Source organism: Streptopelia decaocto, assembly GCF_964273445.1.
Source record: "Streptopelia decaocto genome assembly, chromosome: 7".
NCBI lineage: Eukaryota > Metazoa > Chordata > Aves > Columbiformes > Columbidae > Streptopelia > Streptopelia decaocto.
The window spans coordinates 48,015,838-48,039,206 of record NC_138661.1 but is presented as its reverse complement, the minus strand read 5'-3'; the positions used below and the strand labels follow the sequence as shown (position 1 = coordinate 48,039,206).

The 23,369-nt window shown below is 37.5% G+C and overlaps 1 protein-coding gene across 2 annotated transcripts in view; it reads left to right on the top strand.

Annotated features, from left to right (window-relative positions):
- Positions 1 to 23,369, top strand: part of CD44 (CD44 molecule (IN blood group)) — a 53,379-nt gene that overhangs the window by 3,606 nt on the left and 26,404 nt on the right. For both annotated transcript variants that reach the window (XM_082058238.1, XM_082058237.1), the window contains exons 2-4: positions 18,211 to 18,376; positions 21,375 to 21,511; positions 22,909 to 22,980. In XM_082058238.1, coding sequence (XP_081914364.1) covers positions 18,211 to 18,376; positions 21,375 to 21,511; positions 22,909 to 22,980 — 375 coding nt within the window. The remainder of the gene's footprint in view (positions 1 to 18,210; positions 18,377 to 21,374; positions 21,512 to 22,908; positions 22,981 to 23,369) is intronic.

Sequence of the window (23,369 nt, the reverse complement as noted above, 5' to 3'; positions counted from 1 at the left end):
CTAGACAGCAGCAGTAATGAGGTCTGAAAACGGGTTGCTAAAACACATTGTTTTTAAGGACAGATTAGATAAGGACAGAATAGACAGTTTGGGTATTGGTGATTGTGCTACTGAGTAAGAAGATGGAGTAGAAGACCTCTGGTAACTTTGTTTCTTCTTTGATAAAAGGATAATTTTAGTTATGAACTTAGTTGACTGGTAGTGGAATACATTGCAAAGCAGCAAGGAAAAAATTATGTAAAGCTTCTGATATAAAGAGAGGATAAATCAGCTCAAGAACTTAAATGTTTTCTTTTTAATTCCAGAGATGCTGTACGAAGGCTTCTCCATTTACTTTCTGGTCTTCTTGCCTTATGTTTCTGTTCCTGCACTAATGGATAGGTGTCTGAAAATGCAGTCAAGATAGAAGATAATAATTCTCAACTTCAAGTGGCATATATTCAGTTTTTTACAAAGCTTTTTTTTTTTAAAGAGGACCTGATATGAAAGAGTGAGAGAAGGTGTTCTACCAAACCCTCCTCTAAAATCCCTTTGTCCAGGATAAATGCTAAATGTACATAGTTACCATGAACCGTAACTTCAGAGAAAGGATAATCATGAAACAAACATGACCCACCACAGTAATCTTGCCTACTTTGAAAACAATACAACACTGTACTGGAACATTTCACTGTGTTCAAAACATGTGATATTTTAGCATGAGCTGGTAACTGAGAATTAAATTTCATTTTTCAGCACTAATTGAATTCCTAGACTAGAGAAGTTTGAACTTCCAATTGAAGGCCAGCAAAGTGAGAAGAGCAAGAAAGGTTGAGTTTGTCATCAACACATCTCAGATACATACATCATGGTTGCTACCAAGTAAAACCCACATCCACAGTCTATCTTCTTTGCCTTTACCTGTCAGGTTTTCTTTGTTATATATCTAGTGATTTGGACCATCTTCCGTGAGTAATTGACAGCTGCAGGTGTGAAGCCAGTTTGGAATAGCTGCTTGACATTTTCTAGACTAGACCAGAAGATCATCAGCTGTTAAGACACAGTTATCTCTCACTCTCAGGGAGGTAATAATCATTTCAAAGCCATCAGATGCTGTAATTATCAGTGACCTCTTTTGCTGCTGCTAATAGTGGTAGCAGAGAAGATTGTGTCAGGCCTGAATGTTGATCAGTTTCTTCCCTGTCAAATCACAGGCCTCCTTACAGTGGCATCAACAGTAATATCAGTAGCAGCTGGCTGTGATTTTCCTCCCTTGCTGCTTCTGCCAGAGCTGACCCCACCCAAGGGACAACAGAGCAGTTTGTCATATGAGTGAATTTGCAGACAGTAATATGAAATGGCAACGGAGAGAAAAATGCGTTTTCCTTGGAGAATCTTTTCAGTCAGACTGAAAGTTCAGTTAGTTGTGATTTGAAGTTCAAATCTCTCTGTTTCCTGCCTAATAAAACCTGCAGTCACTCTTTGAGTCTGTGCGCACAATTAAGAACATAAGTGAACTCCCTTTTCTATGCACTGGTTTTGGGACTCTCCAGTTCCTCTACATGACAACTCTGGTTGCATTTTATAACACAGTAATCTTATTTCAGTACAATAACCTTCAACTCTCACACTGTGAAACAGAAAAATAAGGTGTTGAATAATTACAATTTTAGCAATTACTAACATGGAAGCTCAAGCAACCATGCTGATTAAAAGTAAAAATCACAGAGAACTGAATTTTACTTGCATTTGCAGTTTAAAAAATACGTTGTTTCGCTTTCTTTCTATTGATTCCTGACCTAGGCTCAGTAGCTGGAAACTCTAAGAGACTGTGTTGTGTCTTTGCAGAAAGAAAAAAAAAAAGGTCAAGTGTGCAGCTGCTGTGGTAAAACTTCCAACTCTGTTTCTGCTAATGATACTGTTCCAAAAGCGATGTGAGATGGTTATAAAACCGTTTGCCAGGGTACAGACTCACAGCTGCCTAGGTAAAGGGCATTAGCCAGCAATCATCAACTACACAGTTTATGTCTGTTTTATTAAATATTTGCTTTTTTTAAATAAGAAACTTCCCTTGACAGAACGTATAATTTAAAAAATATCTGCTGTGACATAGCTTTTGTTGATTATATATGTCTCACAGTTAGCAAAACAGGTTCTCAGGGGGCTTTCTAATTGTTATTTTTGTTAATGGGTAAGTGTCTGTAGAGAAGAAGGGTGTTGTATGTGTAGGTAGGTGTAATGAATAGTTTCTTGCAGCATTCCCATACAGAAGTGAAAGGTTAATTGGAGCTCAGCACATGGTGTGTGTGGCCACCCAGGACCCTGTGGGCAGAGGTGAGTGAGCTCTGTCCAAGCAGCAGGCAAGCTGCCTTCAAATCAGGGTCTAAAATTAAAGCACCAACCTTAAGTTGGCAACCTCTCTGAGAGAACATATCTTGCCACCAGGGAGGCTTATCAGCAAGGTGTTGGTGTCATGCTTGCCAGAGCAGTATGACTGCAGCTGTTTTCGGGGAGAAGGCAAAACACACATTCCCACTCAGACTAAGCAAGCTGGAAGCTGCTTTCTACAGCATGTAAATGCCATAGTTCAACAGTGCCATAGGGTTGATTTGTGATGTTAGTGATTAGTCGTTTACCTACTCTTTGCCATTGGCCAATGTACATCTTATAGAAAAGATGGAGTATCCCTATCATGGAATAAGAAGGCTAAGGCAGTGATACAGTACATCACTTCTAAGGCAGCAAGGTCTTCCCAGCTCCTTCATGGTGCTCTGGGTTAAGCTTCTGCACAAGGAATATGGAGCAGTTAACTGCGCAGGTTCAAGGAAAAGTAGTATTTGCCAGTTATGAAGAAACATGATTCATTAATAATGAAGATACAGAGGGTGAGGCCTGAACTATTTTTAATGTTTTGCTTTCAGTCACTTCCCTGTTCTTCCTCCTCCTGCTTGATTAGGTGTCCTCCATAATTTATGTGCCATTTCCCTTTTCCATCATTCACTCAGATGTGTAAGTGTAGAGAAAAAAAAGCTTCTCTTGCTAATGAGTTTTCATATTTATAATATTTTTGTTCTCAGCTCCTACATATTGCTTATGCATAAATTCAACATATGTAAACATTTAGAACGTGGAAGTGAAATAATATTCATTCTGTTCGAATCAGTTTATCCAGTAGCAGTGCTATAAAAATCAGATAAAACTTTCACTCTGACAACTTTATCCTGTTTCCTTGTGTGTTTGCTATTATATACAAGACTGGCAGATATTTCCAGTTCAAAAGCACTTGGTTCCTGTTACCCAACAGCAAATGCAAAATGTACTTTTCTTTAAAAGTTCTATTAAAGACATATATTTTTATAATTAGGGATTTTAAGTTGTTTGGCAAATGAGAATTGACTTAAATCTTTTGTCTTACTGTCAAATGTAACACTTTAATGGGTTAAAGAACTTTAGAATTGATCTTATAATTGACTGAAGAATGATATCTTAAACTTAGTCAAGTTTCTCTCCTGTTTGAAACCGTACTTCCTAGTGATAAATACCAGCTTTTTGAGATCTTGGAGGTATTTCTACATAAATACTTGATACTCCAGGAAAACTCAGTGCCAGGAGACATTAAATAACCCAGCAAACCAAAGAAGCAGCCAAGAATAGACCCACTGTCTCTAACCCAAATGTGGGCCACCTGGCCACAATGCCAGACTGCCATGCAGCCAGAAGATTAATAGTCCGGAGATGTTTGAGTGTCACTGTATAGCAACTAGGTGTATCCAGGTGGTACACATGTATGTTTTTTTAATGTCCATGTCGTCTTTTCAAAAACTTTTTTGTTTCTTGCACCTATTATCTAATCCACCTTCATTTCTCTGGGACATATGGCTGAAGCAGTCCAATAAATCTGATAGACTCTTGTCAACTTGTGTCTGTGATAGAAGGTTATATCCTTTGATCTAGTAAAACTTCCGCTTAGCAGCTTAGTCATTCTCAGGAAAAATGAAATGCATAGACCAAGTTCTTCTTCCAAGAGACAGGCCTCAGAGAAGACTTTAATGGCAGGAAAATTCTCTTATTTGTATTTTTTCTGATTTTCTTTTGATTTTGGCCTATTGTGCTGGCAAGTGTGATTTGCTGTCATTGTGTTCAACATCAAGCAAAAACTCTTCTAGCAGAGAAAAGAAAAATACATTTATTAATATCTCAAATTAAGCTCTAAACTCCTCTTTTCTAGAATGTAACAAAATGATTTTATAGCTTACTGAGAATAGATATTTGGTAGTTGCAGTCCATCACTGAATGGGCACAGTTAAGATTATAGACAGGCAGCTATGCAATTCACAATTCTTGTATTGGAATCAGTAACATTCTGAGCATGAGACACCTTCCCATGATGACTGCCTAGACAGAAGTTTCTTTCCTGCTTTTGTGGCTTGCCTTAGAAAGCCATGAATCCATTTGCTCACTGTTGTGCTGTAAAACATTGCAGAGCTGTTCTCAGTGTTTATGATGGTTTTCGTATCTCCTGACATTTCTATTAGATCAGTCCTATTAATTCCTTTTCTAATGGCTGTATTTCATGGCTGCTCACTGAGTGGGAAAAGATCACAGTAGTTTTGCTATATTTTGTCAACATCTCCTTGACCTGCTGACTCTCACACATTATCCACTAGTGATATAGTTTGTGTTCGCTCTGAAAAGAGCACACAATTAACTGGCCTTTTAAAGAGTGAAGCAGAGGCAATCTTAGAGCATCATGGGGTAAGATGAGTACAGTTATTAATTTTTTTTCATAACATCACTAGGCACAAATGCTAGACAGCATTTTCTGTCTCTGGGGATTAGAGAAATGCCCAGTCATCCAGTTTTCTAGGAGGAGGTGTACCCTGTGGCTTAGAGATTATTAAAACAAATGACTGAATCCAAATTTGGTTTCTGTTAATGCTTTGCAAAGAGTATGTTTTTATACAGGTAATTCATATAACAAGTAGTTCATGTTTCTTTCTGGAGATGGAGATTTTTTTTCTTCTTCTTTCATATTTCCTAATGACTTCTACTACCTATCTAGGATTATATATTTACTAAGATGGCTTATTCCTGATTTTCTTCTTGAACTGACTCTTGCTCAGAGTGAATCTGACTTCATGATGCTTTCCAATGTCATGAAACTCACAGTACCCAAATTGAGGCCTGTCACTGTACCATTTGCCATTCAAAGACTGTATATTTTAATAAAATCCAGCTATATCTCATTAACATAGAAGATTACTAGAATCAGCGAGCATCACAGCAAAATCACTGCCTTCATGATGATTCTAGCACCTTTGGGAGACAATGATGCTTCACTATTTAAGCATGGTTACATGCATTGCCCTTATATATCTCCACTGCCTAAATAGATGTGGGATTCAATTAAGTATTTGAATTCACAGAATAACAAGGCCATGCTGCCAATGCCTCCTTCCCATTCTTCCCTCACTCAGGTGAATCTTCACTGCCTCTCATGAGCTGTTAAGTTTAAATAAACTTTTTTTTTTTTTTTACTAGGAAAAAATATGTTAATCATGTCATTATTCTCACCTAATTTCTGATAGTAACAGCATTGTACGCATACTAATGTTAATTGTAAACTATAGTTATTTAACATACTTTTTTATTAAGTCAATTGTAAAAGAGTCAAAACTAAGACTGAGAATTACCAAAGATATTTAGCTGAACATTTGGCTTGGGTTATGAATAACCTGCATGCATCTTGGGAAAGTTTCTTGCTCATCAGTATTTTCAGTATGAATCTCAAGATTCTTGAAACTGTAGTATGTGGGTGGATAGAGTGATATAGAGTCCAGAAAATGTAAATATTTTGCCACCAAAAATTCCAGTAGAAGTTGCTTGCTGACCCGGGCATTTTGGTTATAGGCTATGGGATCCCTGCCATTCTGGTATTGGGGAAAAAAACAGAGGGAGTAGTAGAAATGACAGTGTTCTCTTCCATTGTCAGAAGGTTGCAGTGATTTAAGGTAGCATAAGGCCTTTCCCACTGATCTCTATAGATTCTAGGCGAGATTTGATTAAGTGAATTGTGTTAATTGGTAGCATGCTTTTTACAAAGTGATAATTTCCAGGGGCAGCTTTCTGTTTGAATCACACTTACTTCAGATCCAAGCCAAGTCTTTCTGCCAACAAAAATCTTAAGTTTAGTGTGTTTTTCACTATTAGTCTGCCCTAATATTTCCACAGTAAAGTTTCAAGGTCTTCAGCAAGTGAAAATGAAATGTATATTTTTATTTTTTTCAGTAGTGTGTAGTTTGCTTCCCAGTGCTCTTAAAAGCACAATGGTTGCCATTCCTCTATTGAAAATGTACCTTTGGTGGTGTACTTTTTGGGTTTTTGTGGACAGGAACATATTGAGATGAACCCACTCTCCATCTCTGAAACTGCAGTGGCTTGTACACCTGGATATGCAATTTTCACCTTTCATTGTTGCCTCTGAATTAAGCTCTTCAGACTTCTTCCATGATCTGTTCTTAAGAGAACACATTCTTCCAAGATTGTTTCTTTACTTTCTTTTTCATATCCACCATTTCTGATCTCTTCAAATCACACCATTTGTAAAGTTTTGTCGATAATAACGACCAGATAGCACTGCTAGCAGAAGATACTAAAATTCCCACTGTGGAAAGAAAGCAGTTTTTCATTGTAACTTTACAAAGCAAGTCAACTGCTTTTTGCTAACAGTTGATTCTAGTAACTTTCTTCAGTTTTTGGTTTTGACTTGATTATCATTCATCCAGAAATTTTTTAGGACTCAGAAATCTTCCATATTCTGGACACCTTCAGAATATAGATGATACTATACCTTGTTCTGTTTTTTGTTGTTGTGTGCTTGTTTGTGTTTTTTTTTTTGTGAAAATCACAAATATTCAAAAGTAGTGTTTTATCTGTGTTTAAAACTGTAAAGTTACATACAAGGGTTATAGCTGTATTCTTAATCTGAGAAATCTGAATTTAGTATGACTCATTGAATCATGCATTACATTGGAGGTTTCTGTTCTCCAGTTTGATTTCTAGCAGGCCAAATTCAATTGATTATCGGACAATAATTTAATCAATATGCAATTAAGAACTGTGATCGCTGAATTAAGTGTTTACTATTATCCTACTTTGTATTGTTATATAAGGTTCCGCCTTATAAATTTGTACAACTTCTACAAAAAGGCTGGATTTCATTTTCATTTTTCCATGGATTTGAAAAAAATAAAAAATGGAATACATTTGTAAAATAAACTGGGAGTTAGTTCATCTGCATTGTGGGGAAGCTGAGTTTGGAATAAGTACTGTTTGGGCAATCCTTTTCTGCTGTTTTTTGTTACTAGGATTTGTCCTTTGACATGTCTTATATTGTGAGGCACATTCTGAGCAGCTGCCTTCTTTTTAGCCTGCCTGCCAGACTAATGTTATCTTTATTTTAACTGGCTGGCTTTCATAGCTTTTAAAAAGATTCTTGGGGTTCCTTTTTCTGTTTTCATTTGAAATGGCCTTGTTAAATTCAATAGATGTTCTGCTTCTTACTCAGTGTCTTTTTTTCTCTTTTTCAGTTTTAATCATTGCTTACTTTCCCATAATGAACCTATTGTACAAATGAGTTAAAAATGTTGAGAAGACCTATTGAAGGTTTTCCCTTATAACTCAGAAGACCAGAAGAAATATAAAATGCACAGTTTTTAGTTCAGAAATGGTTTAGGAAAAAAAAAAACTACCACAAAAAATAATCAATATTATGTGACAAATAGTTTCAAATCATACCTGGTATTATTATTAAGTAGCATGCTACAAATAATTAAAATTCAAAATCTGTCATTTAATTGGACTCGTTAATCACAGGACTGATTTTTGTACTAATTTTTTACCCAAATAACCATAGAACTTAAATCATACTTCCTGTGACTTGTCAAAGCTCAGACGGAGGCTGAATGTAAAAACTATAAGAACACAATAAAATAACAAGGTAATAGTTCTTTGCCAGTGCAGCATTCTATTTCAGTAAATCTAAAATTTCATTATTAAGGTTAGTTGTAAACTGAGGTAAAGAGATGAATTGGCTTATCAGCTCATATGTGACAGAGGACGGAATAAGCATAAGGCCCTTTGAGCTCCAGGCTGGGTATCTGTCTGCTGAGCAACACTGTGTCTCACCTGCTTGTACCCAAAATGCCTGAACAATTTTCTTTCAGTCAAACAATGAAAATCAGACTCTGACTATTATTCACCAGCTTTGTTTCATATATATTTCTTCATCTGGATAGTGTGGAACTGATCCTAACTGATTTGCTCCAAAGTCCCTGTTACTTAGTGGTAGGGGTTAGTCTACCCATTGTACAGCCTGAAGCTTTCCTAGTATCAACAGTGATTATGTTTTCATCACCTTGAGGGGGACATAAATGATAACTATCTAATTCCAGGACTATGATTTCACTGCCTGCAATATTTCCACTGGGGTGCTGCACAGCTGTACCATGTTCTAGTGGAGTCTGAAAACTTTCAACTCATTATTGGGTGAAACTATTACAAAAATAATAATACTAGTGTCAGCAGCAAGGAAGTTTATTGTAAGAGATGACACTGTATATGCTCACTCAGGATGTTTACCAGAGCTATAGTTGCCAAGCAGATGAAGTATGTTTGGAAGATGCATTAACAGACTTTTCTTCCTGCAGCAACTGCTGAGGAATGAAGCATATTTCTCATAGTTACTTGCATTTTGAATGACGCTATGAATTCTTGATTCATTAATGTGCCACTCCCACCTCCACTTTTTAAATTTAGTAACCAGGAAAGCTATCAGATTATCTGTTTACCAATGGGTAAAAGTCTTCAATCCCTTAAAGAGACAATGACTTGGTGACCAGTAGGCAGATTCATTACAAAGGATATTTTAGAAGGAAGTCAACAGCTTGTGTTTTGTCTCATATCCCATTTCCAGTGTACACTTACTGAAGTAAGAGAAAAGTAAGGAATATTCATTAACATATGTTGGAGAAAGGAAATCCTCCTACTGCAGCATATCCCTCTCTGGCTACTCTCTGTATCCCCAGCCACATATCTTCTTTTCAGAGATCCACCTCACACAGAATCACAGAATGTTAGGGATTGCAAGGGCCCTTGAAAGATCATCTAGTTCAATCTCCCTGCCGGAGCAGGAACACCTAGATGAGGTTACACAGGAATGTGTCCAGGTGGGTTTTGAATGTCTCCAGAGTAGGAGACTCCACAACCTCCCGTGTTCCAGTGTTCTGTCACCCTTAATGAGAAGAAGTTTCTTCTCATATTTAAGTGGAACCTTTTGTGTTCCAGTTTGAACCCATTACCCCTTGTCCTACCATTGGTTGTCACCGAGAAGAGTCTGGCTCCATCCTCGTGACATTCACCCTATATATTTGTAAACATTAATAAAGTCTGCTCCAAGCTAAAGAGACCCAGCTCCCTCAGCCTTTCCTCATAAGGACGATGCTCCACTCCCTTAAATCATCTTTGTTGCCCTGCGCTGAACTCTCTCCAGCAGTTCCCTGTCCTTCTTGAACTGAGGGGCCCAGAACTGGACACAATAATCCAGGTGTGGTCTCACCAGGGCAGAGTAGAGGGGAAGGAGAATCTCTCTCGACCTACTAACCACCCCCCTTCTAATACACCCCAGGATGCCATTGGCCTTCCTGGCCACAAGGGCACAGTGCTGACTCATGGTCATCCTGCTGTCCACCAGGACTCCCAGGTCCCTTTCCCCTACACTGCTCCCTAATAGGTCTTTCCCCAACTTATACTGGAACCTGGGGTTGTTCCTACTCAGATGCAAGACTCTACACTTTTCCTTGTTATATTTCATTGAATTTTTCCCTGCCCAACTCTCCAGCCTGTCCAGGTCTTGCTGGATGGCAGCACAGCCTTCTCGTGTGTCAGCCACTCCTCCCAGCTTGGTGTCATCAGCAAACTTGCTGATAGTACACTCTGTTCCCTCATCCAAATAATCGATGAATATATTGAATAATATAGGCCCCAGTATTGACCCTTGAGGCACTCCACTAGATACAGGCCTCCAACTAGACTCCGTCCCATTGACCACAACTCTCTGGCTTCCTCAGCCAGTTCGCAGTCCACCTTACTACCCAATCATCCAGACCACACTCCCTCAGTTTAGCTGTAAAGATGCTGTGGGAGACTGTGTCAAATGCCTTACTGAAGTCAAGGTAGACCACATCCACCGCCCTGCCATCATCTATCCACCTTGTTATGTCCTCATAAAAATGAATGAGATTGGTCAAGCACGACTTCCCCTTGGTGAAGCCATGTTGACTGCCTCTAATGACCCTCTTATTTCTGATATGCCTTGAGATGGCACCAAGGGTAAGTCGGTCCATCAGTTTCCCAGGGATGGAGGTGAGGCTGACCAGTCTATAGTTACCCGAGTCCTCCTTCTTGTCCTTTTTGAAGACTGGAGTGGCATTTGCTTTCCTCCAGTCCTCAGACACCTCTCCTGTTTCCCAAGTCTTGGCAAAAATGATGGAGAACGGCCCAGCAATGACCTCAGCCAGCTCCCTCAGCAGCTGTGGGTGCATCCCATCTGGACCCATGGATTTATGGATGTCCAGATTGCCTAACTGCTCCCTAACCCAGTCGTCATCAACTGAGGCAAACTCCTCCATTGTCCTGCCTTCCTCTGGGGCCTCAGCAGTATGGTGCTCCTCAGGACAGCTTCTGGAAGTATAGACAGAGACAAAGAAGGCATTCAGTAACTCTGCCTTTTCTGTATCTTCTGTCACCAGGGCACCCACCTCATTAATCAGTGAGCCTACATTGCCTCTGATGTTAGTTTTATCTGCCACATATTTGAAAAAGCTCTTCCTGTTGTCCTTGACCCCTCTCGCCAGGTTTAATTCTAAGGAGCAGGGTCAGCAAGGCTATGTCATGACATTTTGTGTATTTGACAGCATACAAGAGACTGAGGAAGCTGCTATCTATTTGGCCTTTCAGCCCAAATTAGTAGGTAGAAAAATATAACTTGGTAGTAGGAACAGTTTCAGCACAATTTGAAGGAAAGGTCAGAATTTTTTTTTCCTATTTATTTATTTATTTATTATGTTGTCTATAGCAGGAACTCCTTGCAACAAGTGTTTCCCTGGACTTTACTGTCTTTGAAAAAATAGGTGTGCAGAGAATCTCTTAGGGGTATAACTATTTTTTTCCTCTCACATGAAAATTTTCAAGATTTAGAACATTCTCCTATGCCAAACTGAAATGAAAACATGAAATTTTTAAAAATGCTACAGGGAAATATTGGACTGGTTCCTTAAACACTCTACTTGTATTGCAACCATATATACATTTAAACTTAACTTTCTTAAATAATTGTATTTTGTGCAAACTAATTACGTTTCAAAATGAAAGGCCATTTCAACCTGAAAAAGAAAACCCTTGTTTTGCTTTAAGAATACACAAGTGATACTTCCAAAACTGAAAAGAAGGTTTATTCCCTCTAAATCTTCCTGTACATTTTTTTAGGTTTCACAACTTGGCAAAACCCCAAGGCAAGTATTTCATCTGACAACTCCCTAGAATCTGTACTTACTTACTTTCACTGTCACTGTTTGGAGAAGACTCACTTATGGTGTAGGTGGCTTATTTCCAGGTTTGCTTCTTTGCTTTCTGTAGAGAATGGTGGCTAGTGGAGCAAGAATACAACTGGGAAAACAGTAAAACATAAACCAGGCAGACTAAATGACTGTACATGTTGCTTGATCTTTGGTGCTTTTTTGTTGTAGTGGTAAAGGACTGAAGCCTCATAGACACAAACTTGTTTTATTCACATGGATCCTGCAGAATTTGACTTCTAAATTTTGATCATTGTATAGTCATTCCAGTTTAGAGACTGATTTTCCCAGCACAATTTCCTTTCTCTATCAGGCCCTGAGGGATTCAGTTGTAGGTGTGTTTTAATGATGCTGACACGTGTCTATTAGTGATTTGGCCTGAAATTAAGGAATCATTTTACATAACTAGCAAACAGCTGTCCAGTGGTTTTCATCAATGCTGACCTGGACTTTAGTCCAGCTTCTGACATAAAGGTAGAATCCTCTGTATCCTATTAAAATTGTCTAGGCTGCAAATTGCTTTAGTGAATGGTTTTACTAATAACCTCTAAATAAATGGTGGAATACTCAGCAAATAATATTGCCACCCAGGCCCACGTATATTGTAGTGTATTATGTAATGACCGAATGATACTTTTGTACATTTAAGTTTCCTCAGATGTGAAAATGATGGTAACTGGGCTGTCTTAGTGTATCTGTTGACAAAATGTCTTGGATCCTGAGATGTTTCATGAATCCGTACCATATTAAATTTTGTATTCAGAGGGCACTTCCTCTAGTCAAGAGTCAAATATGCATTCTTATTTAGCTATGAAATAGTTTTCCTGAGAAACATTAAAAAACCTCAAACATCAACTAGAGATAGGTCTGAACTGAGAGAAACCTCCCTAGATCTTAGGACTCATATGGCCCGATTTCTAGATTTGCCTGGAGGGGAACCGTACTTACTAGGAGGCTCTTCCGTTTCAAATAAGCCACTTTTCTCTACTTCATTACTAGCATGCATTAAAGCAGGTGCTAATATTCAAAATGTAGATATCACTGCTAAGCTAATGGTTGTTCCTGTTCAGAAGTGTGGGTACAAGATTAAATGATCTGTGATTATAAGGAAATGTTTACCCATGTATATCTGCCTAGAGCTTGAAATCTGTTTAATACATTTAGAAGAAAGTTCTTACAATAAATGTAAAAACGATGCTATTTTAAAACAGAGAATGAAAGCTATCTGCATTGTCAAACTTCTAGTTCTTTCCCTGTTTTCAGCCCCAAATTGTCACATCCTGGTGACCTATCAGTCATCTTGAACTAAAAACCAAAAAGGAAAATCCCCATGAGAACAGCACACTAACATTTCCTGGTTGCCATGCAATACAGACTGTGGTTTTACCAAGAAGTCTGCTAACAACATTGTGTCTAAATATTCTTCTACAGGTTTTTGTTTAAGGGGGGCAGGGTTTTTTCAAATCTTCCACTTCATTTGCTTTGATTTATCTCTGCAGATGTTAAAATAACTTTTTTTTTTTTTTTAAATATAAGCATCCACCTTGAGGATGAAACCTCTAGGTATTGTCTTGAAAACAATGAAAAGCATGGAGCAGTGCATGAAGCATCCATACAGTGGATCAAAAATATGGAAAATTGACTCCAATCAGAAGAGTTTGCGTGAGTCAGTATTACTCATTGTGTGTAAAGGTTGCAGAACCAGGGTGGAGATGGAGATTGGACCTGGCTTCTTCCTGTGACAAATTCTAATGAGCTTCTAGTATTAATAATCTGGGTGTAACTTACACTTTCATGAAAGCACAATGCTCTTTAGTCTGTCTCAGTAAATTCTATCAGACTAGTGGACTCTAGCTGACAAATTGTGGAAGTGGAGTTAGTGATTTTGGCTGAAAATTATTAATTGAGCCTGGTTTAGATACATTAATGGCAATAGCAGAGAATGGCTTGCATACAGCTGCTTGAGACAGAGGAGCAGAAGTGCCAGGAAAGACAGGGAGAAAGGGCCAGTGTGGAAGTTTATGTACTCCATGCTCATAAAATTCATTGCATGCTTAGAGGTATTCCATGGCTTTGGGTTGAGTCACGTGAGTCTCATGGTCTGGATGAGACTAATGAGGATGACAATTCAGACATGTCTAGTAGTTTTTGCCTTTTTTAAGAGCTATTATTAAACAACTTCGTCTTTTGGCTGTAGCACATCATATGGATGTCGGGAAAAGATCATGACCTGTCAGGCCGTAAAGCCTGCCAGCTATCAGAGAGAACAGAAGGGAAGGTTTGAGTGCTGTTTGTGATTCGCTCTGATTAAGTTCTTCTGAAACTTCAAAAGAGTTGAAGGGATCAGTAATAGTTTGGCACACAGTATGAGTTTTGCATTGCCTGTCGCTTGCAACAGAGGAAAAAATATGTTAAAGCCAGCTAAGTGACATCAACATCAAATTATTGGATTTGACCTTCCTGTACTAAGGGAAAATGTGGATTGGGTAACCATGGTTCTTCCTTCACTCAAAATTAGTCTATAAGGCTCAGCATGGAAAAAAGAATTTAAGTTTTTAATTTAACCCAACTTTTATTTTTGATAAGTTTTCTGTTGATAAGACTAGAAATATTTTCATTAATTCAATTATGGGTACCCATTGTCTGGATGTTAAAATATGGGACCATAAAGAAAAAACTCTGCATTCCTTGACAGCTCTGGGCAGAATTCTCTGTATCTGTATTTTGCCATTTTTAAAATGTGGTAGTTACTGTCTTCACAGAGGAGATGCTGGGTTTATGCAATTTGCTTAGACTGTGAAAAGTCATGTGAGTTTTAGGTGCTGCTGTGGTCTTTTTTCCACATTGACTGTTTCATGAACAGAGTGTCTATACGACAACAATGTTACGAACATTAATAGTAGTTGTAGAAGATATCAGTAAAAATAAAAACAAAGCATGCTGTCTCAACATGACTTTAGGGCAAAGTGTCAACTAATTGGATGGCCTCAAAACCAGTTTTGATAGTTAAATTGCCACAGTTTTTGCCCAGGGCCTCCTGGGCACACGCATGATCTCCCACACTGCAGGAGCAAGGCTTCCTGAGAGCTTTATCTCTTCTGTGTGAAGTGCAGTTGGTTAACACATGTGCAATAAGCCTGATACTTCCCAGAGGTGTCCTGGTCTACAGTATTACGTTGTAGAGCCAGGCTGAGCATTTCCATAGAAAACAGTACATGTGTGTTACTGTAGCCTACATTTAGTTCCATTAAGCCTATTCCAATAAGCGTATTTATTTTCAACACTTGGAGTTTAAGAATTGACTTTAATCAACTGACTACAATGGGATCTCTGGGTAATGAGGCATATAATATAGTTTTTTAAAGCCATGAATGGAGTGAGGTTTGATGACAGCTGAATCAAATTCACTCTAAACAAAAGTGAACTTCACTTAATATTTCAGTGAATCTGGGATGAGCTGCAAGATTCAAAGGCAACCCAAAATAAGCAGGAAAGGTTCTTCAGAAATTAGCCTCAAGTTACTGGAAGATATGTTGATGTTTCAAACAAATCTAGTTCCAAAATCATGGAGCTTGATACTTGTAAGTAATCAAACAGAAATTTGTGATCTGATCCCCAAATTTAATATTAAGTCTTGGGCTTCACAGAGTATGTTTCATTATTAACAAATTTAGGCCTGCCTTTTCTAAAGGGAAAAGAGAGTCAAGAAGGGAAAACTAAAGAGAAGCCCTTTTCCTGTCTAGGTCATTTATGTTTAATACAGTTACAGACACGACAACTTCCAAAATAATGTCAGGTTTTGAATATGGAGCATTCCAAGCCAAAGTAAAAGTTGCTCACATGGCAGCTGTTAGAGCAGCTCCATCCCATAGCAGTAGTCTTGGGCCACATCCTTCTGTGCAGGGTATCTATTCATTGTGTTGTCATAAGACAACAACTATTTGGATCTGCAAGCTGAACATCTGATGAGTACATTGGTGACTTCTAGGCACCCATGGCAATTACTTTTGAGCATGTGGTACTGTTCAGCATGGGGTGTGACTGCATGTCCCTAGTCCATCTGGTCCCCAACACCAGTCCTGGGCATGTCTGTGTCTGACACTTGTGGAAACATTGTGACTAGTTCAGAATCACGTGTGGGAACTTGCTGGGACTGTCATCTTATATTAATCCCCTAGTTTCTCCTCAGACTGTGAAACTCAGCTCTCCAGTGAGGGAGTAAGTCCTTCTGGAAAGAAAAATGTGTTTGTTAGTGTTCCATTCCACACAGATTCCTCATTCTTGCCTTCAAAACCTCTCATGACGTGGCTGTCATCAGAGAAATTTTAATAGAACTAGTTTTCCCTGGAAGAAAACAACTGTGTCACAATAAAGGCAGTTGAGAAAACACGATAGTCTTGCATAAATTTTGCAAAACTAAAAAATTATGTCATCTTGGTATTTTTTTATAACATAAGAAAATAAAGATAATAAGAACTGTAATCACCAAAACTGTTAAAGAGCTATGCAACGTATATCAATTTAGGCTGAAAAAAAAATCAGTGTAGCCAAAATAAGTGGGGGCAGGTAGGAGAAGAGATATTTTTTACATTCTTTTTGTGGGAAGAATTTTAATTCTGTTGCCTGTGTGAAAGTATCCCTTGGACAAGCAGTCATCAATACTCTTGAATTCCTACTTTTGCTGCAAATAATGGTTGTCTTCTCACACACCATACAGTCTGGATCTAATCTGGTATTTTTTCTCCTTGTTTCCTGTACCCTGTGAAGAGGAACATTCTTTGCAATTTACACTGAGTAGATACAGTGTAGATAGAATGAGCTCAGTTTACCAATGAGTGAAAGCAGCTGAAGGAAGAGTACACATCTTGTTTGATATCATTTGCTCCCACATGTATGCTATAGGAGAAAATAGGCTGTCAGGCAAAAATGACCTTAGTAAAGTTGCTTGTTATTCAAATAGAAAGTATCAATGCGAATGTACATGAATTGCATTTTGGGTCTTCTAGGAAAATAATTATATTGCAACTTTTATTTCAAATAGATGATACAGACACCCCTTTTTATTATTTGGATAAGACTGGTCTATTTTCCCTTTCTTGCATGTGGAAGTCCCATTAAAATTGAGGTAAAAATGAGTCATGCTCCTCTCTTCACCAGTAATAACAGGCTACTCCAATTAAGTGTGCTTTGCAGTTGCCATTCCAGTCTGGAGTTGCAACCACTTTTTTCTCTTAGAGGAAAGGTGGGGCAGGAGAAAAGTTAATATTGCTTTGAAGCATCCTGATCTTTCCTCATTTTCTCTATGCACATGATTATGCCCTGTCTTCCCCTTCCATCTTTCTTAGCTGTTTTGTTGAAAAAAGATGTTCAAATAATGTTTATTTTATCTCAGTTTATTCAGTCACAGACTTTTCTTGGATCATACTGTTTTCCCATTGTACCTTTTTCATTCTGTAGGCAGTATCATTCCGACATAAAGATGAATGGGGTGTGATGTCCTCAGAGTCTCCAGCACTTATGCCTTTTGTTCAGTGTTTGTAGTGAATTTTATGAGGTGCTCCCTTCCTGTAGGCCAGGAAACAAATTGGGCAACACAACTGTGGCATCTACTTTTTTTTATTTTATTCATTATTTTTACCCTCTTACTGCTTGCCATTGAAAGTTACTTCCATGTGCAAACTTTTACAGTATTTTTAAATTAAAATCCATCTAAGACACCCTTCAATATTAAATAGGCTTACTGCAGTACAAATTGAAACTCCGACATACGTTGGCAGTAAAACTTTTATGTCTGAGAGTGAGCTCAGCAAGGGGAAGCCTTTTGAAATGGAGGGAAGTATTGTCAAGATGAACGAACAGAGGGCAAGAAGTTAATTCATGTGGACTCTTACATAATGTGTAGTTGATGCTTCTCTTTCTTCCCTAGCAGGCTGAAAAAGAAGAGCTTAAAGACGCTCTTTCAGGGACTATTTAACAGTACAATGTTGTCCTTATTCAGAATATATGTGAAGATAATTTAGGTTTCGTCTCATATAGATCATGCAACATCAAACCAGTGCAAGCTTTTGGCTTTTGTCTAGCTAATAATAGGAGCATGTTGCCTGAACTAGTTCTGAAACTGGGTATTGATGTATACATTCATTTTAAAAGGATTCACTGTGAAGGCATTACAGTGAAACAATTAGAGAACCTTACAATTATCTTTAAAAAAAATCTGTCATTAAGTAAATACTTTGTTTTCAAATACATTCAGTTAGTTTTGCAGTAATGTAGCTTCCAAGGCTTACACAATGTATTTACATCTTTTGCATGTTACTGTTAATGGTATTTTAAAAGTGCTAGATACCTCACAAAACCATGTTTATTGCTATTTTTGGAAAGGCTGAAGATTTGGCATGTGTCTCAGCTCACAGAAGGGAAGTATGAAGAAGGTAACTGAAAGTGCTAGCTCTCATTCTGAACAAATCTGTAGCTGCTACTTGTTGTTGGTTTGCATTGAAAGCACTATAATTGAAAATAAATAATTTCCAGGTCTTCAGTGAAGTGTTAAGTTTACAATTTGAAAATCCTTTTTTTTTTTATTTTCTTTCAATAACAGAATTCAATGTAAGTTGCAGATATGGAGGAGTTTTTCATGTTGAGAAAAATGGTCGCTACAGTCTCACACGATCTGAAGCAGTTGAACTCTGCAGAGCTCTCAATAGTACTTTGTCAACACTAGAACAGTTGAAGAAAGCTCATGAACTTGGATTTGAAACTTGCAGGTAAAGAAATTATTGAAAAAATAATATATCATGACAAGTCCGTCAATCTACGCTACAGTGTAATAATTACAGTTGACTTCGTATAGCTGTTAATTAGATATCAGTCCTCAGGTAAGTTATATTTTTTGCATGTGTATGCTTGCTCTGGGTCCAGTAATAAGTAAGTCCTTGACGGCATATACTTTTTACCAACTATCTTTTAAAAGTCATAGCTTCTTACAGATAAAATATGAAGATAACAAAAGATTTACAGTATAATAAACTAATTAGGAAGAAGTTCATACGGTATTGCTGACTAATTGGCAAGATAAGTATGTGAAAATTATTTACTATTTTTAACGACCCAATGTAAGGTCTGAAGATGGTGGATAGAGTATAGGAAACTCTGTCTTGCCAAGCAACAATAAAAAGCAGTAAGTGGTACTGTGAGGGGTGAACTCCTGACATCTTAGTGAAAAAATGACCATAGTATTAGCGCATTTTTACAATCCATGAATGGAGAAGCTTCAGAACACAGCCATAAAAATTATTAAAAAACCCCAAACCACATTCCCAAGTGACTTATTTACCGTCTGTAATTACTGATGTATAGGACAACAAATACAGATAATACAGACTCTTCAGTTTACAAAAAATAACTACACCAAGAGACTGGACATTTCTCACAGAAAATTTCGGATTTAAAAAACTGCATACTATACAACAAAAAATGAAAATATAATAATCATTGGCTGAAACAACTTATAAAGGGTTATAGTAGATTCTTTGTCACACCAGCTTTTCATCAAGATGAAATATTTTCCTCAAGGATGCCCTCTGTTCAAACAGTAATCAAGTCGGGACCATCATGTGGTGTGTAAATATATCAGACTAAATGATCATGTGATCTTGCATTACAAAATACATAATACACTTATTATGCAAGTAATCCTAAGCATTCCTATGCAGAAAAGAGATCAAACTCAGGACCTGTAAATTTGAAGTTTGGGTGTTTTGTGTTTGTTTTTGTGTGTGTGTGTGTGTTTTGTTGTTTGTTGGGTTTTTGTTGTTGTTTTGGTTTGGGTTTGTTTGTTGGTTTTTGTTTTGTTTTTTTTTTTTTTTAATTAGATAACATAGATGCATACCGGTAAACCATTACAGAGTTGAAATAAATTTCAGTAGATTTTCATCTTTATTACAATCTAAAATAAACAGCAAATATGGAGACATGTAATTTATATTCTGACATGAAGTAGAAAAGTTCAGTGGATATTTGTCCAAAATTTTAAGACTTTCCTAACAGACGGATAATACTAGCATCAGTATTTATTGCAATTATTTCCTGTCAGGTGATTAATTTCAGTCTAGTCAGTGGTGCTTTACTTTTTTAACACCTAATGCATGAATGTTTTTTCCCACTGGTTTGCAAGCCCATGAAAATTGAATAAAGCTCCTTTCAAACTAGCAGTATCTGTACAAAGTAATTTGTAATAATGGAAAGATATACTTGCAGGGCCTTGAAAACATTCTTACACATATGAATGTCATGCACTGCCATTGATGACAGAATATGGAACGTTCATTTTCAGAACCATTATGCCCTACCCGCTGCTGAAAGAGGTGGGCAGTAGCGCCAGGGAACAATGGACAGAAAAATCTTAGAAGATTCTTCCATGAGAAGTGGGAGTGACCTTTTAAAATAGTACTGCATAAAGACTAGAGACAATTCTTTACTCTGAGAGAAAAGTCCTGCGTAACACAATAGGCATGTTCTTTTTCTGACATTAACATATGAACATACTTAGCATTCTAAATTGTCCAGCACTACACAATATATACAGAATAAGGATAAAATCCTAACTAAACTCCTAGGGGTGGAGATTTTTAGTGCTAGCCATTATCAGTATTCTGCAAAATGGAAAATCTTTTCTAAACTTATCAGTATGGCTAGGCTTTTATCAAACTTGAATAGGAGAGAAAATTATACTGTGTACAATCACCAAAATACATGTGTAATGTTGGACGAATAAGATGAATCAACAGACCATAACACAGGTATGGTGATTAATTGATTATTAAGTGTCAACATTATAGTCCCAGTTTGACGTTTGAGTAAAGCAGTTTATAATTCCACCTACAAGAGAGTTTCAGAATTGAAAGTATCTGCCCATTAGACAGGTAACTGGAATGGGGTTCATAGATAAAAAACTGTAAAGCTATGAAATTTACTCCTCCCTGATTGTACCTCTCAAGAAGTAAAACAAAACCCAAACCAAACCCCAGTTCTCATTACCATTCTGTCATGGATCCCAGCTGAATACATTGGAATTAATCAGGTGTTACAGGATTGCAAAATTGTAATAACGCATTATGCATTATGTAGCACTGTTGACAACAGTCTTCACTGAAATATGTGAGCTCAGTACAAAATAGTCACATTGTTGACTGAAAGATACAGTAAGAATTTCTGGATAGATGAGTGTTGTATCTGAATATTTTACCAAGCAATCGGCTTTTGCAGAAAGTGATGTGTCTTACAATCATTCTCTAAATTTGCTCAGGTACAAAACTGAACCCCAAACATTCCTGTGTGAAATGTTACTGAGTAGAATGTAATGCTCAAAGCAATGAATATGTCACTCTGAGGAAAAAATAAGCCAGTCTTTAGTATCAGGTAATACAACCTCACCCTGAATGAAAAGTGCACTTGCATCCCAGTCCCTCTGCTTTCGCAGCCTTGCTCTGGAACTGGTCATCCTACCTAATAAGATGTTCACTTAATTAAAATGGGTTTAGCTCTTGAAGTTACATGCAAAATGGTGTTGGGTGTCTGGAGACTCGAACATGTAGCTACATGTGAGAAAGGAAAACCCTTCATATACAAAAAGTGTATTATTTTTAAAATAATGTAAGATGAAAATAATTACTTCTTTGTAGCTTCTTCATGTTTGAGATACCTAGAACATTTATGTTATCTGCTATAATATGTAGTATTGTGTATTTCCTCTGTTCTTCACAGGTATGGTTTTGTAGTGGGGAATATTGTTATTCCACGAATCAATCCCTATCATCTTTGTGCAGCAAATCATACTGGCATTTATAAACTTTCAGCAAACACAACTGGTCGGTATGATGCATACTGTTACAATGCTACAGGTATGTATGTGCTTTTGTGATATATTTTAGATCTAGCTTAACTAACAATAGCATATGTAATCTGTTTCAGGTGCTGGAATGAAGGCTTTTATACTAAAGAGCATCTGTTTTTCAGCTGAGAAGAAATACATTGTCAGCCTCTAGAAGTGTATCTCTAATGCCAGCAATAAATTTGAGCCATTTTGTCAGTAGTGTGTTTTGAAATAAACCATTTTCTGCCCTTGGAAGTAACTTAGTAGCTTATAGTTAATTTGTAAGTGAACCACCCCAGCAGTGAATCTAAAAGACATAACTGTTGTAGGTGATAATGCTCAGTTCTTCTGTTAATGCACACATGAGCTTCTATAGCAAACAATAATTATTTGTGTTAAGGGATGCTGGGAGTGGCTGACACCTATAGTGGCTCCAAGGCCCAAGGGTATGCCTGCTGCACTCCTGTTTGCAGTTTCATCCTGTATTTGCTTTTGGGCAAGTCTCCATTCAGACATTAGGCAGTTAAATAGCAATGTGGGTCAGAAACAGACTGCTTTCTTCTAAAGTTTTAAACTTTTTAATAGTTGGAAATATTTTACTAAATTATTAGGAAAATGTAGATAACCTTGTGACAGATGCTGAACACAGAATTTGAAGATAAAGTCTGGGCTAACTTCAAGTGTTTTGAATTTCAGTAAATTATTGTATTCACAGTGGAAACAGACAGATCTTACAGAAAGCTGTAGGCAATACTCAGTCATTTGAATGACAGTGACAGTTTTTTATTTTGTTCTTGGTAGTCATATAACTAAAAATCATCTTTGTGTTGTCATAGTGTCAAATGAGCTGCCATTGTCTGTCACCCACAGACTCTTCTTGTGCTACAGTGATGTGCAGCCCCACCAGAGCTTTGTAACTGCTTCTGAGTCTTTTTTCCTTCTGGCACTATGAGCAGGTGACTCACACCCTGGATCTGAGCATACCCCTGCAGCCCACTGGAGCAAGCAGCGCTCACAAGACCAGGGCATACTCTGCCTGTGCTGAGCCTTGCATGGAGTGGATGGGGTCCTTCTGGCTAGAAAGGATTAGCGTTGCCACTGCTGCCACAACAGTGGGGCTGCTTGCATTGAAACTGGGTCATAAGGCTATTTTAGCTGACATTGATTACAACCCTTTTCTGGAATGATTATGGAAATGGAGAATCTTGTCATTAGCTGACAGAGCAATCTTGAAGTGTCCCACCTGGGAAGGAGCAAAAAGGGAACTTAGGTAGAATAGTGAATAACATTTGATTTGGAAATTTGTTTTCTATTCCCCACATCTGAAACTGTTGTTTTGTGGTTATGTACAATTAATATGGGTATACCTGTGACTTTTTAATCAATTTTCTCAAATTATTATTTCCTATTTTCCTTCTTTTACAGAAACAAGGGACAAAGCATGTGAGCCAATTGAAAGGCTAGATACCTCTTTCCTCAATCATCAGGGTGAAATAGGTACTATATTGATGAGAAAGACTTACCACTTGTTTCATTTTTTTTAGGATCTGGTTATCTTTTTTTTATATAAACAATTGCTAATATTAAAAATCAAGCCAAACATAAGAAAAAGAAGTCAAGAGATGTTCAACAGCAATTAAAGCAATTAGTCACTTGTCTTCACCTAAATCTTATGTAGCTCGGTTTGTCTCAAGGTGCTACTAAATGTTTTTTATATAAGTACTTGACATTTTTTAACACCTCAGAGATGTTGATGTTTCTTTTACATATAGGACTTCACATAAGACAGCACCCTTTCTACATCTCATTTGAGGTGCTGGTTAGAAAAGTAGCTGGAAGTGGAAGAAAAGTCTCATAATAATTTTTTTGTCCTAATACTAAAGTTC